General features: G+C 42.2%; 1 protein-coding gene across 5 annotated transcripts in view; it reads left to right on the top strand.

Moving 5' to 3' along the window:
* The window catches only part of COL4A5 (collagen type IV alpha 5 chain), a 121,884-nt gene that overhangs the window by 67,386 nt on the left and 40,421 nt on the right, over nucleotides 1-14,077 (top strand). For all 5 annotated transcript variants that reach the window (XM_033137707.1, XM_033137704.1, XM_033137709.1 and 2 more), the window contains exons 20-30: nucleotides 669-842; nucleotides 1,179-1,262; nucleotides 2,354-2,446; nucleotides 3,790-3,860; nucleotides 3,968-4,159; nucleotides 5,861-6,029; nucleotides 7,538-7,630; nucleotides 7,724-7,828; nucleotides 8,683-8,780; nucleotides 9,854-10,004; nucleotides 10,435-10,548. In XM_033137707.1, the coding sequence (XP_032993598.1) occupies nucleotides 669-842; nucleotides 1,179-1,262; nucleotides 2,354-2,446; nucleotides 3,790-3,860; nucleotides 3,968-4,159; nucleotides 5,861-6,029; nucleotides 7,538-7,630; nucleotides 7,724-7,828; nucleotides 8,683-8,780; nucleotides 9,854-10,004; nucleotides 10,435-10,548 (1,344 nt within the window). The remainder of the gene's footprint in view (nucleotides 1-668; nucleotides 843-1,178; nucleotides 1,263-2,353; nucleotides 2,447-3,789; nucleotides 3,861-3,967; nucleotides 4,160-5,860; nucleotides 6,030-7,537; nucleotides 7,631-7,723; nucleotides 7,829-8,682; nucleotides 8,781-9,853; nucleotides 10,005-10,434; nucleotides 10,549-14,077) is intronic.

The raw sequence follows: 14,077 nt of genomic DNA, 5'->3' as shown, positions 1-14,077 counted from the left end.
CCTATCATTTAAAGCACTATGTTGCGCAGGCATGCCCAATATGCCTTACTTTACTTCCGCTTATGTTGTAACTTCCTAACTGCTTTTCTATGATGTAGTGTCCCCATAATGCAGAGACCCCTTGGTTATAATTATGCTGCATTAGATTTAAAGACACACACCTACTTTACCTTGGCCTCTCTGATGGTTATTATTGTTATTCATTCTTCTTGTTGTTATATATCACATGAAGTTTGGCTCTTTTCCTTGTGCGTTGGGCAAAACCAGGGGGCAGAAAGAAAACCCAGAGTTGATTTTAAGTATATTATAATAACCAAAAGGCTTTACATAGAGGTATTTGTAGAAGCCCTCACTCCCGAGTTGATCTTTTAAACGTGTCTTTCATCACCCCCCAGGTGTGTTTCCTTCTCTCTCTTTTTTATACAGCTCGAATTCCTTGTGTTTAGCTGTGAGATTTCACACCTGTACAACCCAAATGCTTTCCATGTGCCTGAAACTCTTACTTGCCATCCCTTGTTGGGAGTGCCCATTTTAAATAGTTGCCTCTTGATAGAGCAACTTGCAAAAAAAGATGCTTTGCTTCGTTTCCTGGTTGGTTTCCCTTTGCTCCTCTCTAAAAGCGTCCTAATTTTGAATTACAAAGATGCTGAGATCTTTTCTCATTGCAGGAATTCCAAGTGTTGGTTCTCCTGGTGCTCCTGGTTTTCCCGGTGAGAGAGGACAGAAGGGGGATCAAGGCCTTCCTGGAATCCCAATACCAGGGCCACCTGGAAATGATGGACAACCAGGCTCACCTGGCCCCCCTGGCCCTCCTGGCCCCCCTGGAACTAGCATTCCACCCAGTAAGTAATGTTTTCTGTCTATAAATCAGTGCCTAAAATACTCTTCATTTGAGGAATGGCTAGCTGGGTCTTCAATACACACAGTCTCAATGATTTTAGGTGGCTCATGAATTCAATCCCTACCAACTCCAGGTAGGGCTGGGAAACGCTTGTGTCTGAAACCCAGGAGAGCTGCTGCCAATCAGTGAAGACAATACTGAGCTAGAAGAACCAGCTTCCTAAGTAGCTTGTCAGTCTTCCAATGGATGGAAGGAAGATGGAGCAAGCTTACTGAGCTTTGGCTCATCTACCCATAAGTTCTCTTAGTTCTTGAACTGCATTTGCTTTTCCTTTCAGTTGACAGACTCTGTGAGCGAGGACCACCTGGCTTCCCAGGACTCCCAGGAGAACAAGGATTTATTGGGGAGAGAGGCCAGAAAGGTAGGTTCCCACAATGCCATTGATTTTTTTACTTTTTTCATAGGCTGTAGTCCAAAGAGTGGTTTAGGTTCATGTAAGGAAATTCCACTGGTCCAATCCCAGTTTAACTTCTCTCCACCCACCATCTTAATTCAGACTCCTTCTGAAATTCCATGTAGTTTCCAAAGAGTTATCCATGTGATTTCTTTGGGTGGGCGGGACTGTTTGACAAAAGCATATCTGAAGCCTTCTGGAGGTCACTAAACTAGTTTCATCTAGACATGCTTCAGGATGCACTGATAGGAATTTAGTTATCCACTGGATAACTAAGTGCTCCAATGTAGTTTTTGACTTTCAAAGGCTATCAAAATAAATTCTGAAATGGTTAACAGAAAATCCAATTTAATATTTTAAAAAAATATGCCATTTTTTAAAAAAAAATCTAAGATTAATGCAAAAAACGGATTGGAATACACATAAATGTGATACAGGCCAGGAACTTGATTTGCCCCCCCCCCCTTTTCATCCTGTGAATTGGAACAAGCATCAGCAGTTTTAAAGCTTGCTTTGTGTGTGGGTGTGATGACTGAATGTGGTGGATCTAGGGGAGCCTTTTCATATCACAGACTATATCCATTGGTTGTAAAGTTTTGATTGCTGTTTCGTAGTGAGATCTTGCAAGATATCTCAATGTCTACATAAGTATCTAGTGTTTTCTGTTGAACTTTGACTGCTAATTCAGGCTTTGTGCAGGTATGTATTTGTAAGAAACCAGAGCTATTAAGCAGAGTTGTGTTGATCTGTCCTGCAGGGTACTTTACTCACACCTGGAGCAGAGTTTCTCTTATTCCAAGGGAAGTGAGGAAGCAGGGACGGTGGCGTTTGAGACTAAGGTGTACTTAAGGAAACACTGCATAGTTAATTTATTGTGCCTGAGTACCAGGCAGCTATTGCTTTTCCATGAGTGCACAGACTGCTACTCCAGTTCTTCTCTAATACTTAAGGGTGCATGCCGAATATGTACAAGAAGTCTGCATTTGAATACTTAAATTGTATGTACTCATACCCATAGGAAATGGTACTCACCTCTTTATTTATGTCTTTGTTTCCAGGTGATAAAGGAGACACCTGTTTTAACTGCATTGGAATTGGCACTTCAGGCCCTCCAGGGGAGAAGGGAGTACCAGGTTTACCTGGAACCCCAGGTATACAGTGGCTGCTTCCAGCCTTTATCCCCCTTTTGATTATTCAGATTTAGGACTATGTTTTGATTTGTTTGCTTTACAGTGATGAACAGCTTTCTAAACAACAACTGTATATGTGCATTGGGAAAACCATGACCACTCTATGTGTAGCTAAGAGATAAGTGTTTGTGGGCATATTTATGCACAAAGCAGGCAAGCTGGTTAATATTCTAGTACATCTGCTCACAGATACCTTTTGGTATTTGAATGTCCCACATCTTATTTCCTTTTCTTGCAGTAAGTTTGATTGCTAGCAGAAGCAGGACCAATGCTTCCCGCATGCCATAGTAGTATACCATTGTGGAATCAGACCAGCACTAAGGATATCTATGAAATTCTTACCATCTGAATTTCATCCTGAGTGGCATGTGTTTTCGGATTGCCTTTCCTCCATTTTATTATATTGGTCAGGTCTCTAAGGTGCTACTGGAAAGAATTTTCTATTTTGTTTCGACTATGGCAGACCAACATGGCTACCCACCTGTGCATGCAAAGTTTGCCAGGTTTTGGTTTGCATCTTTGCGCTCTCTCTCTCTCTCTCTCTCTCTTCTTTTTTGCACAGATGTGCATTCATTTGATCACAGTTCAAAAAAGGAATCTTGAGGTGACAATGCAATTGCACCAGGTCTCCTTTTTTGTGCTGTGATTTAATCAATGCACACCCTAGAGGCTTGCAAAATATCCGTATGCATCCCAGACAAAGAACCAAGGTGGGACTGCTTCAGACAGATATAAGAAGAATTCCAGGGTGGAGAGAAGGGAGTGTGAGACCTGTTTTGTGACTGACAGGTCTAGTTTCTAAAGAGAGGTGATGATTTTACCAGGGCTCTCCAGTCAGAGTGTTCTGCACTACCCTAAGACACGTGCAACTGGGTTATGCAATCTTCCTTTTCACACTGTGTTTATGTGTATAGGTAGCCTATTAAAAAGGAAAGACATCAACTGAAATCTGTCAAACTACAAATTCTGAAATAAGTTTTTAACCCCCCCCCTCCCCCAGTTTAATTGGAAGGTAGATCATGGGGCAAAGCAGACCAAGAACCACATGCAGTGGAGGGGTTTGGGATCTGCCCACCCTTAACTGCCACTAGCCATAAATCATCCCCTGGACTAAATCTAGGAAACAATCAAATAGCCTTTGTAGTGACTACAATGAGCATTGCATCATTTCCCTGTGAGGTTTTCTGGGAGTCTTCTAACGTACTATCCACAAAGAACACTAAACAATTTGCATTGCCCATATCATGCGTAGGCTGTTTTCTAGCTGTTCTCACTGATTTTTCCCTCCCTCCTTTCATGATCAGGTTCTCCTGGTTTTCCTGGGCTGAAAGGTGATAAAGGAGTCCCTGGCCTTGTTGGTAGTGTTGGGGCACAAGTAAGCACCATTAATTGCTGTTTGTTGGGAGCATGGGGTTAGAGGGAGAACGTAGGGGGGAGTATGTGCAATCCTAATTACTACAATAGTTAAAATTCTTTATCTAGGGTCTTCCCGGCCCTCCTGGCCCTCCTGGACGTCCCGGCGCAAAAGGTGATCCAGGTGATGTTCTTGCTTTCCCTGGATTAAAAGGCGAGAAGGGGAACCCTGGCTTCCCAGGCCCTCCAGGTCTGCCTGGGTTAGATGGATCTCGTGGACAAGATGGACTGCCGGGTCTTCCTGGGCCCAAGGGGGAGCCAGTAAGTCAATGTGAAACCATTGCAATTCCATTTCGACCAAGTGTGATTTGGGTGTGTTTTAAATGCTAACAAAACACAACGGTCATTGAGTACTTAGCCAGTCTTCTGATGTCTCCCAATATTGGCAGCCTCAGTGGTGGCTGGGGCCCAATGGGACTGGAAAGTTGGAAGCCATGGAGGCCAACAGTAGGTGGAGCCAAATCCAATGACAGGCAGAGCCAGCTAATTCTAGTTTTGTCCCCATCGTCCTATAGATGAATTCTGCAAGGACAGCACTGAGGGTAGAGGCCACATTCCACACCAGATGTTTAAAGCACTATGACACCACTTTAAATAGCCATGGCTTCCCCTAAGAAATTCCAGGAGGGGTTAAGAGCGCTGAGAGTTGTTTGGAGGTCCCAATTCCCCATGACCGAGCTATAATTATCACAGTGGTTTGACAATAAATACCTATTCAAAGGGAATTCTGGGGATTGTGAGGGAAAGAGGGGTCTCCTCTAACAAGCCTCAGCACCCTTAACAAACTACATCTCCCAGAAATCTTTGGGCGAAGCCACTACTGTTTAAAGCATCATCATGCTGAGTTAAAAGTATGGTGTGAAGGGGAAAGGTGACATTTTATGCCACCTCTTGACATGATTGTAAGTAGGAAGTCAGGCAGGTGGAGGCTGGTTGTGTGCAGACTCTGGTTGGTGGTGCAGTGCGCCATTGGCCCAACCTCCACTGGTAAGAAGTAACATTAAAAGGTTCAGCTTTTACATGCCATGATAAACTGGCATAATGTCCTCTCAAATGCACAGGAGGGCCATATTCCTCAAGGCAGTGCTTTGCAGTGTGACTCCATTCTCTTTCAAGTTGAATGGCATTTTTGCATCTTAGCCTACTGCCAATCCACAGCTGCCATTGCTCAGTGGTGGTGGTGGGGGGCACTGCTTTGCGTGCAGAAGATCAAACATTAACTTGCTTTTAAATCTGATTTGTGGAAATTTGGTGAAGTGACTAAAGAAATAATCTGCCACGGCAGATTATACACACAAACACACACCTTGTGGCTGATATTGAAAGAGGAAAGGTAATTCTAGTACTGGCACTTACGGAAAGGCTTAAATCAAATAATACTGTAATCTGTTATTATGTTATAAAAAGCTTAGATGTGTTGTGGTTTTTTTGCAATCAAGTGGTATATAAATTGTGTTAGATAACTAATGTTATTGTTCCCATTGGGCCTAAATAGTTGTGATGTCACAATTATTTCCTTTATATGAATTTCATTTTTTTCTTATTTTGTTGTTTACAGTCCTGAGCTTCTTTGGGAGGAAGGGCAGGACAGAAATTTAATAAAATACCTACATGTTAGACCATGTCATTAATGGATAATACAAAAGTGTTAATTTTATTTAATTTCTTCTTCTGAGTCTGCATCCATATTAGTCCTTCTTATCTGAATCCTAAGGAACGTCACTGAAGATTACAATTGCTTTGACTGTACATTGCAATCTGCCCCACCCACCCCAAATGGTGGGGACAAAGAAGAGAATGGCTATTTCCATTATGCACTCACTCGCCTTGGGTAGCTTCCCATAGGCATATGCCTGGCCCAATCAGATTTCAAATGAGCTTTGTTCAATCCAAGTGTTCTGGGGGGTTGGGGTTGGAGTGAGCTACAAACTCATTTTACCAACTTTCCCCTTGTCCTTTTAGGGTGGCATCAGTTTCAAAGGGGACAGGGGACTTCCTGGTGATCCAGGAATTCCTGGTATTCCTGGTGATCGAGGGCCTCCAGGATCTCCTGGATTTGGCCCACAAGGTCCCCCAGGCCAGAAGGGCATTCAGGGTGTTTCGGGGCGCCCAGGAGCCCCTGGAGGTCCAGGTAAGTTTCTTTGTCTTATTTGACCAAACCACAAAAAGGAATGTTTGCATCATTGGGTCCAACAGGGACCGTCCTTGCTAACACTCAAAAAAATGAGCTCTAAAATGATCAATTTCATGAGATGATCTGTAGTTGCCACAAAACTTTTTGTAACTCATCATTTAGCTTGTTTAAACGTTGGGGACTTCTTTTAACTTTTGTAGCAGAGTTATCTAAAGATGATGTAAAGACAGTGTCATCAGGTAAGAAAAAGATCAAAGCTGTCTTCTAAAACAATTATACAAACACTTGTACAAAGCCTTGCTTGGGAATTCTAAGAAACCAAAAGAATCAGTGCAGTTTCAAAAGATTCAGACTGCCATCTTGTTTAAAAATGGTGTCCAACTGTATTTAAACATTGACAAAAACCTGCTCCTTGATCCACCCTTGGCACCTCCAGTTAAAAGGATACAGTGGCAGATAATGGGACAAACTCTTTTCTGCCTGAGACCCTGAAGAGTCAGTTGCCAGAGTAGACAATAGCAAATATTCTGACCTAGTATAAACACAACGTCCAGGATGCCTCTAGTCTATATGTGCAGCAGAATGAGTTGGTGGGGTTGCCTGGGCCACTTCTGACCGCTTGTGAGAAAGACTATAATAATTTGTTATTAACATAACAAATAAACAGCTTTCTGAAAGATATTGATGATGGTGATAATGAACATGTATGTATTGCCCAATACTACTACTACTACTACTAGTAGTAGTAGTATATTTACATATTTACATTTATACACTGCCATTAATTTGGTCATCTGTGCAGTTTATAACATTTAGAAAATATGGGATACAGTTCAAAGAAAAAAAAGCTATAAAAGCAATTGCAAAAAATATAAATCAGCACATAAGCTTTCTAAAAGCCAGCAGAAACACGGTAGCATAAAATCAACTTAAAATCAGCATAAAACCTGTAATAGAGAAATAATTTGGTACAATAAGTTAAATACCAGAAAAAGTACAGTATGTCTGTTGTAAATTAAAAGACCTGGGAGAATTTGTGGTGATTATATGATGTGTAACCTGTAGATGAGACCTAAACATGGAGAAAGATTCAGACCATCGACTGGGGTAAAATGAACCTAATTCATGCACTGTCAGCATCTGTGTGTGTCTGCTAATGAAGGAAGGAAGTGCACAGTGGGAAAATGTGGCTCCTTCCCACTCCAGTGTTACCCCAGGCTGGTTCCTGGAGACATCAGTTTGGGAAGTAACTTTACAAAGCCTTAAGCAGCTTAAGTCCTGTATACTTGAAGGACCGACTGGCTGAACTCTTATATTACAGCTCAATCACTGAGATAATCTGTAGGAGCATCGCTGGGTTGTCCTGTGAGGTTGATTTGACATTAACATGAAACTGAGTCTTCATTGTTAATAGCCCAGTCCTGTGGAATGCTCTTCCAATAGATGTCTATCAGGTGTTGTTGGTGTTGATTTATAAATGTTTCCTATTATACACCTACCTCTAGGGCCCAAAGGGGAACCTGGACAAACTATCACAGAAGCAGGATCTCCAGGTAACCCGGGCCCCCCAGGCAGAGATGGTGAAGTTGGCCTTCCAGGTAAATAAATTTGTTGTTTTTCCAAGAGAAATACTATTATTTACATTTTTTGTTGTTGGTTTTTTTCCCTAATTCAATTGTTCCTGTTTGCAGGTGATCCTGGCCAGCCAGGGCCATCTGGATTGCCAGGCATCCCAGGCTCAAAAGGGGATCCAGGAATACCTGGCATTGGACTTCCAGGCCCACCAGGACCCAAAGGTTTGTCTCTGTCATATTCTATGATGCCAGGGTGGTGTGCTGGCAAGATTTCTTATAGTTAGTCTGTGGAGAGCTGGGTTTAAAACCTTGCCTAGCCACAAAGCTCCCTGGGTGACCCTGGACCACTCACTATCTCCCAGCAATAACCTTATGAGGATGAAAGAGGTCCTGCTGCATAGGCCACCCTGAACTCTCCAGAGGAAATTGCTTTTGGACCATAGACGTCAGAAAAACCTGATACTCCCCTGTAGGGTTAAAAAGATAAATCTGTCTGCTACAGTAGTCATTTGTTTTATTTTTAATTGGTATTTTTTGTGGAAATTCTGGCCTTTCAGAAAGGAAATGAGAGAAGGTTTAGAAAAAGTTGGGATTTATCGTTATCTGCCCCACAGCAACTTGTCTAAATCCATGTTTTAGATGTAAATAGCTGGTTAATCATATCTGATTCATTCTGTTTGGACATAGCGGCAGAGTCAGGATATGGGACAGAATCCCATCATATGAAAGGACTGATCAAGAAGATTCTAAGAACACAAGAGCTCTGCTGAATCAGACCAAAGGCCCATCTTGGTCCACCATTGTGTTTATCAGCGTGGCCAATCTGCTGCCCCAATGGGAAGCCTGTAAACAGGACATAAGGGCAACAGTGCTCTCCAGCTGTTCTTCCCCAGTGACTGGTACTCAGAGGCATCTTGCCTTATTAATCCGTCTGCAGTGTCAAAACTTTAGCAGTCAATTTGATTTGAAACAAGTTGTGTTAACAAATGGCAAAAACAGAAGCTTGCAGAATGCCTTTTGAAGACTGCTGAACCTTCATGGTAGTGAGTACCAAACCCTCTTCTTTGTTCTTTTAGGATATCCTGGGTTGCCAGGCCTTCCTGGTGTACCAGGAAACCCTGGAAGAGCAGGTCAGGATGGACCTCCTGGGCTTCCTGGATTAGCAGGACAGAAGGTCTGTAAAGAAGGGTTCTCCATTTTCTTGGGATGTTATGAAGAACTATTGCATGCAATAAATACAGTGGGGTTGGACTTTTCTGACAGTGGAAGCATGGTCAAACTTCCTGGTCCTATAAGTTACATGCATAATGCTTATATGGTTAAGTACTAAAAGACTGTTTGTTTGTTTGCTCCTGCCCAAGGTATGATGGGGATTAATGGTTGGAGTCTTACTGCCTCCAGTTAATGGGAGTTTAAAATTAACTTAACAGGCACTTGGGTACCAAGTGGGAACCTCACAAATGTTAAAGGTGTCCAGCACAAAATCCCTATGCCTCTTTCTCTGTAATTTACTATGTATACCCACTCAAGACAGACTACTCTGCTGGCAAATGTAATACACTTCTTTAAAAGAAAAAGTTATAGCCGTGTGCTTTTTCTTCTTCTTCCCCATAATAGTGAAAGGGGGAAGCACAAAACTTCATTCTGCTGGATCAAAATTCAGATTTGGACCCTGAATAAAATTGGACAGCCTCTGAAGTGTTTCAGATCAAATAATGCTCTTTCCAAAGTATTGAATTGGGGTCCGAATCAAATCTTGTGGTCAGTGCACACCCCTAGTTTGTACTATTAACCATAGTTTAGAATGTTAAACCATGGTTTGAACTTACAAAAATATTGCAGCAAAGTATGGTTTAGACCTGTTTGCCTGCTTTCCTTTCCCATCTACTCAGCACTCATATTTCTGTTGTTCAGCAATAACCATTAATATAATTTATTAATTTAGACATCATAAAAACCACAATGATAAAAAGTGATGGTTTGGAAAACTCACTTTGAAGCATGGCCTCTAGTTACTGGCTTTCGGGCCAGTTGCAAGCCATAGTTTGCTAATTGAAACATAATGCAAGAATGTAGTTAAGCTACATTAATTGTTGCTTGGTGTGATAGCTGACTTATCAAGTCAAATGTATGATTATACCCCATTTCAGTAGTTACTGTAGTCAAGATGGGTTCACAATAAACATAAAAGCAACAGGAACAAAGCAAGCATATTCTGAATTATTGTTTGACTCTCTTATGTTGCAGGGGGACCGTGGTTTTGGTGTTCCAGGACCAGCTGGACCACCTGGGCCACAGGGTTTCAAAGGAGCACAAGGTCCCAAAGGTGATTCCGGCTTTCCAGGAACCCCTGGCCTTCCAGGACGTATAGGTTTTGATGGAACTCCAGGGCCTAAAGGTACAGATATTGTTAACTTTATGCTGCCAGTCAGTGCAGACAATACTTAACTAGATGGGCCAGTGATTAGACTGTATCAGGCAGCTTCCTGTGTCCCTGTGCTTATGGAGTGTTGTGCTCATAAGCACTTCTGTCCGGTCTTTGTTAAGATAGATCAACTCAATGCCATCAGTGGTTAAGCAAGCTTAACCATGGTTTGATGTGATAGGTTACCTGGCAAACCTTGGTTTACAGTTCCCTAACTTAGCTGTATTGGAAACAGTGGCTTTGGAAACCGTGGGTTGCGCTGCCTATGCCTTGGCATGATATCTTAAATTGAGAAACTGTAATTAACTCTCTGTGGGTTCTGCTTCCTTGAGACTGGTCGAAATTACATCTTGAAATGTTTGCAACCTTTTAAAGATTTGATTTGTTGGATTTTTCTTTCCAGGTGACCCGGGGCCACGTGGCCAACCTGGGTTAGCAGGACCTCCAGGGATTCCAGGGATTGGCGGCCAAGGCCCACCTGGGGCTCCAGGGCCTCCAGGACCTGTGGGCCCACCAGGTAGGTCTCACAACAACTTGCCTGTAAATGGCATGATCCCAAATCCGACACAACAGAGTAGAAAATCAGGAAATGCAGACTGACCATCCATTTGAATTTCTTCCATTATCTCCTTCCATATATAGCCTAGAGTAAAATGGCAGCATTTGTCTTCTCCTCAGATTCCTTTTCCCAAACTTTTTGTGGCACTGAATAAGCTGAAGCAAGCTCTAAAATAATCAATGTGCTTATTGCCATTTGGGCTGCTTTAGAATAGCTGTTCCATACTTACATGAAGCAAAATTATCCCACAGAACATTAGTAGTTCCTAACTGGACTCAAGAGAGGCTTAAACTCTTCATTGTATCAGTGCAGATCTAGAAAGAACTGTTACCTTAGATCACAGTCACCTGCTTTCTGACTTCCAGTTGTGAAATTTGTTCAACAAAGATTTTTGTATTTTATGAATGAATGAAGAAGATTCTGGTTCCTGATTTTAGGTGAATTCTCAATGCGGGATTCAAATGATGGTGTGTCCTTAACATATAAATTATTATAATAAAACTCCTGTCCACAGAAAGCTAGCAGGTAATGGGGGAAACCGTTCTAACTTGACCTTCTCCCTAACCTACTAGATTTCTATGCAGACTTTTAAAAAAGGAACACTCCATCCTGTAACCATCACAACTACAGCATGAAGTTGCACAGTCTAAACATAGGCTGAACCACAGCGAAGTGAGTGAAATGGGGTGTTTAAAAGACTTAGAAGCATTACCCCTTCTACTTAGATGGCAATTGACTGGTGTACTTAAGGAATTTTAAGTCCAGATATATGAAGTGTCATCACAAGGACATTGGGTTGCAGTCTACGTAACTTCTACTCAAGAGTACACATAAGCTAGTCATGGCCATTAATTTCATTGGGTCTACTCTGACTAGGACTAGCATTTGATACAAACCATTGTTACTGTGACACAAAATCAGACTGCAGACTCAGTGATCTGGGAGTGAGCCCTATTGAACTCAGTGGGACTAACTTCTGAGTACATATCTTCAAGCAGAGGCTGGGCAGCTAAGTTGTTGTTGATGCTCCTGCACTGAGCAGGAGGTTGAACAATATAAAATTACAAAGTTCTCACCAACTCTTTGAATCTATGGCAGAGCTTTCCAAACTTTTCATGATGGTGACACACTTTTTAGACATTCATCATTTTGTGACACAGTAATTCAGTTTTACTAGCAAACTGGAGGTTAAACTAACCCGTTTCGAATCCCAGGAGGAGCGCAGGGAGCGTTCGTGTGACACACGTACGCACAGCAGCCGACAAACAAATGTGTCACAACACAGAGTTTGGAAGCTCTGATCTATGGCCATATCCACACTATACATTTTAAGTATTGTTATACCACTTTATGAGTCATGACTTCCCTCAAGAACTGTAGTTAGGAGACTTGTTAGGAGACCCCTTTCCTCTTGAAAAGCTACATTTCCCATGGGATGGGGGATTAATGATTAAACTACTCTGGGAGCTATTGCTCTGTGAGGGGAATAGGGGGTCTCCTAACAACTCTCGGTACCCATAACAAACTACATTTCCCATGGTTCTTTGGGGAAAGCCATGGCTGTGAAAGTGGTATACTGTAAATGTATGGAGCTGATGTTGTCATAAATATATGTTGCTGGTGCTGTTATTCCACTATCAGTCTCTAACTGTACCTTGAGACAGGTGAAATTATTGGCCTACATCAAATTTCTGCCTACCATGGGCATAATTTGCTTCACCTTTATGGTGTCTATAGATTATCCTTCCCCTCTTCTGTATTATGCCTCCTCTTCCCCTCATATTTAGAAATGTTTTTAATGTCTATGACGTGTATATAAGATAAGCTTATATTTGGGTCTGTTTCACAAACGTGTAATCTATTGTAAGGTGAAAGCATTGTTTCTCCCCTATGATTTCCCTGAGTCGGAATTCTGCTTTTCCTGTCAGGATTATCTCAGGGGGTGTTGCAGGGCCACACTGATGGGTTTATGGACAAATATGGCCTTGTGCAGAAGTGCCCTTCGCCTCCACACAGGTCACAAAATAGGAAAAAATGGGGGGGGGGAGTTGCCAATACAGTACAAGGAAAAGAAGAGAGCCAGATACTGTATGCAGGAGTATCTCTTCCTCTTAACAGCAAACCCAGGTGGTGAGTGCCAGCCAGTTATGTTGCTGAAACAGGACCGCTGAGAAACAAGAGGGAGCTATCAGCATGCTTTTTTTGGTTTTCAGGAATACAACTGATCTTTAGAAATAAGAACCTAATAAGAGAAATATCCCTCTACCCAAAGCAGCCAGAGGGCTGAGTCTGTTCAGTGGTGAATTGAATGCAGAATGTCTATTGAACCAGAAGGGAAATAAGCAGAAAGTAAAAAATAAATAAAAATTCCTTCCAGTAGCACCTTAGAGACCAACTAAGTTTGTTCTTGGTATGAGCTTTAGTTGGTCTCTAAGGTGCTACTGGAAGGAATTTTTATTTATTTATTTGTTTGTTTTGACTATGGCAGACCAACACAGCTACCTACCAGTAAACAGAAAGTAGTGGGGGAAGGTCATGCCCTGCTTGGAGAGAATGGTTGACTGGAACTTCCTTTGGGAAGGAGGAAACACTATAACATTTTTGCTTCAGGCCCCACTTTTACTTCGTTAGTTAGGCCCAGCATGTTTGGAATTAGGATCTTGTTCGGGTGTGTGCTTTTAACAACAACAGCAACCAAACTCAGCCTTTAATCTTTTGTAATTACTTTGCCACAGAGGCCACATCCACACCATACATTTAAAGCAATATCCTCCTACTTTAAATAGTAATGGATTCCCCACCACAAACAAACAACAACTTTGGAAACAATAGTTTATTAAGGATGCTGAGTTTTGTTCGGAGACCCCTCACAAAGCTATTCCCATCATAGAGCTACAGTTCCCAAAGTTCCCAGGGAAGAGGGATTGGTGATTGAACCACTTGCAGCTCCGTGAGGGGAATAGGGGGTCTCTTAGCAACTCTGAGGGCTGCTAGCAAACTCCAGTTCCCAGGATCATTCCTTGGGGGAAGCAGTGTTAAAGTGGAACAATACAGCTTTAAATGTAAGGTGTGGTTGTGGGCTACTAGAGACAGGGATTATTATTATTTATTAAATTTATTTATCACCCTTCGGCCAAAGATCACAGTGTGGGATTGGCTGTGCTTATTACAGTGCCCCTGAAGATTCCAATTCAAAGTACATGGGGCCTAATCAAGGATACTCCTGTATATCTGAAGGTCTCCTCTTTTCCTTGTATATGTGGTCCCAACAATCCCTATGATGGTAGCACCTCTTTTTCAGGTTGCTCCTATCACAGGAATAATTACAACTTTGTATACACTACCCAGATGTCATGCTAATGACATCTCTATGAAGGCCCAGCCAGGAGCCCAGCACACCTGAGGTAGCCTGCATGGGCCTTGCATCCGAACAGGCCCTGAATCTGCACTGCAGTAAACTACCATTGAAATGTTTGTTGTTGTTCTT

Source organism: Lacerta agilis, chromosome Z (assembly GCF_009819535.1).
Source record: "Lacerta agilis isolate rLacAgi1 chromosome Z, rLacAgi1.pri, whole genome shotgun sequence".
Lineage (NCBI taxonomy): Eukaryota > Metazoa > Chordata > Lepidosauria > Squamata > Lacertidae > Lacerta > Lacerta agilis.
The sequence above is the reverse complement of the archived record's forward strand: the minus strand, read 5'-3'. Positions and strand labels throughout refer to the sequence as shown.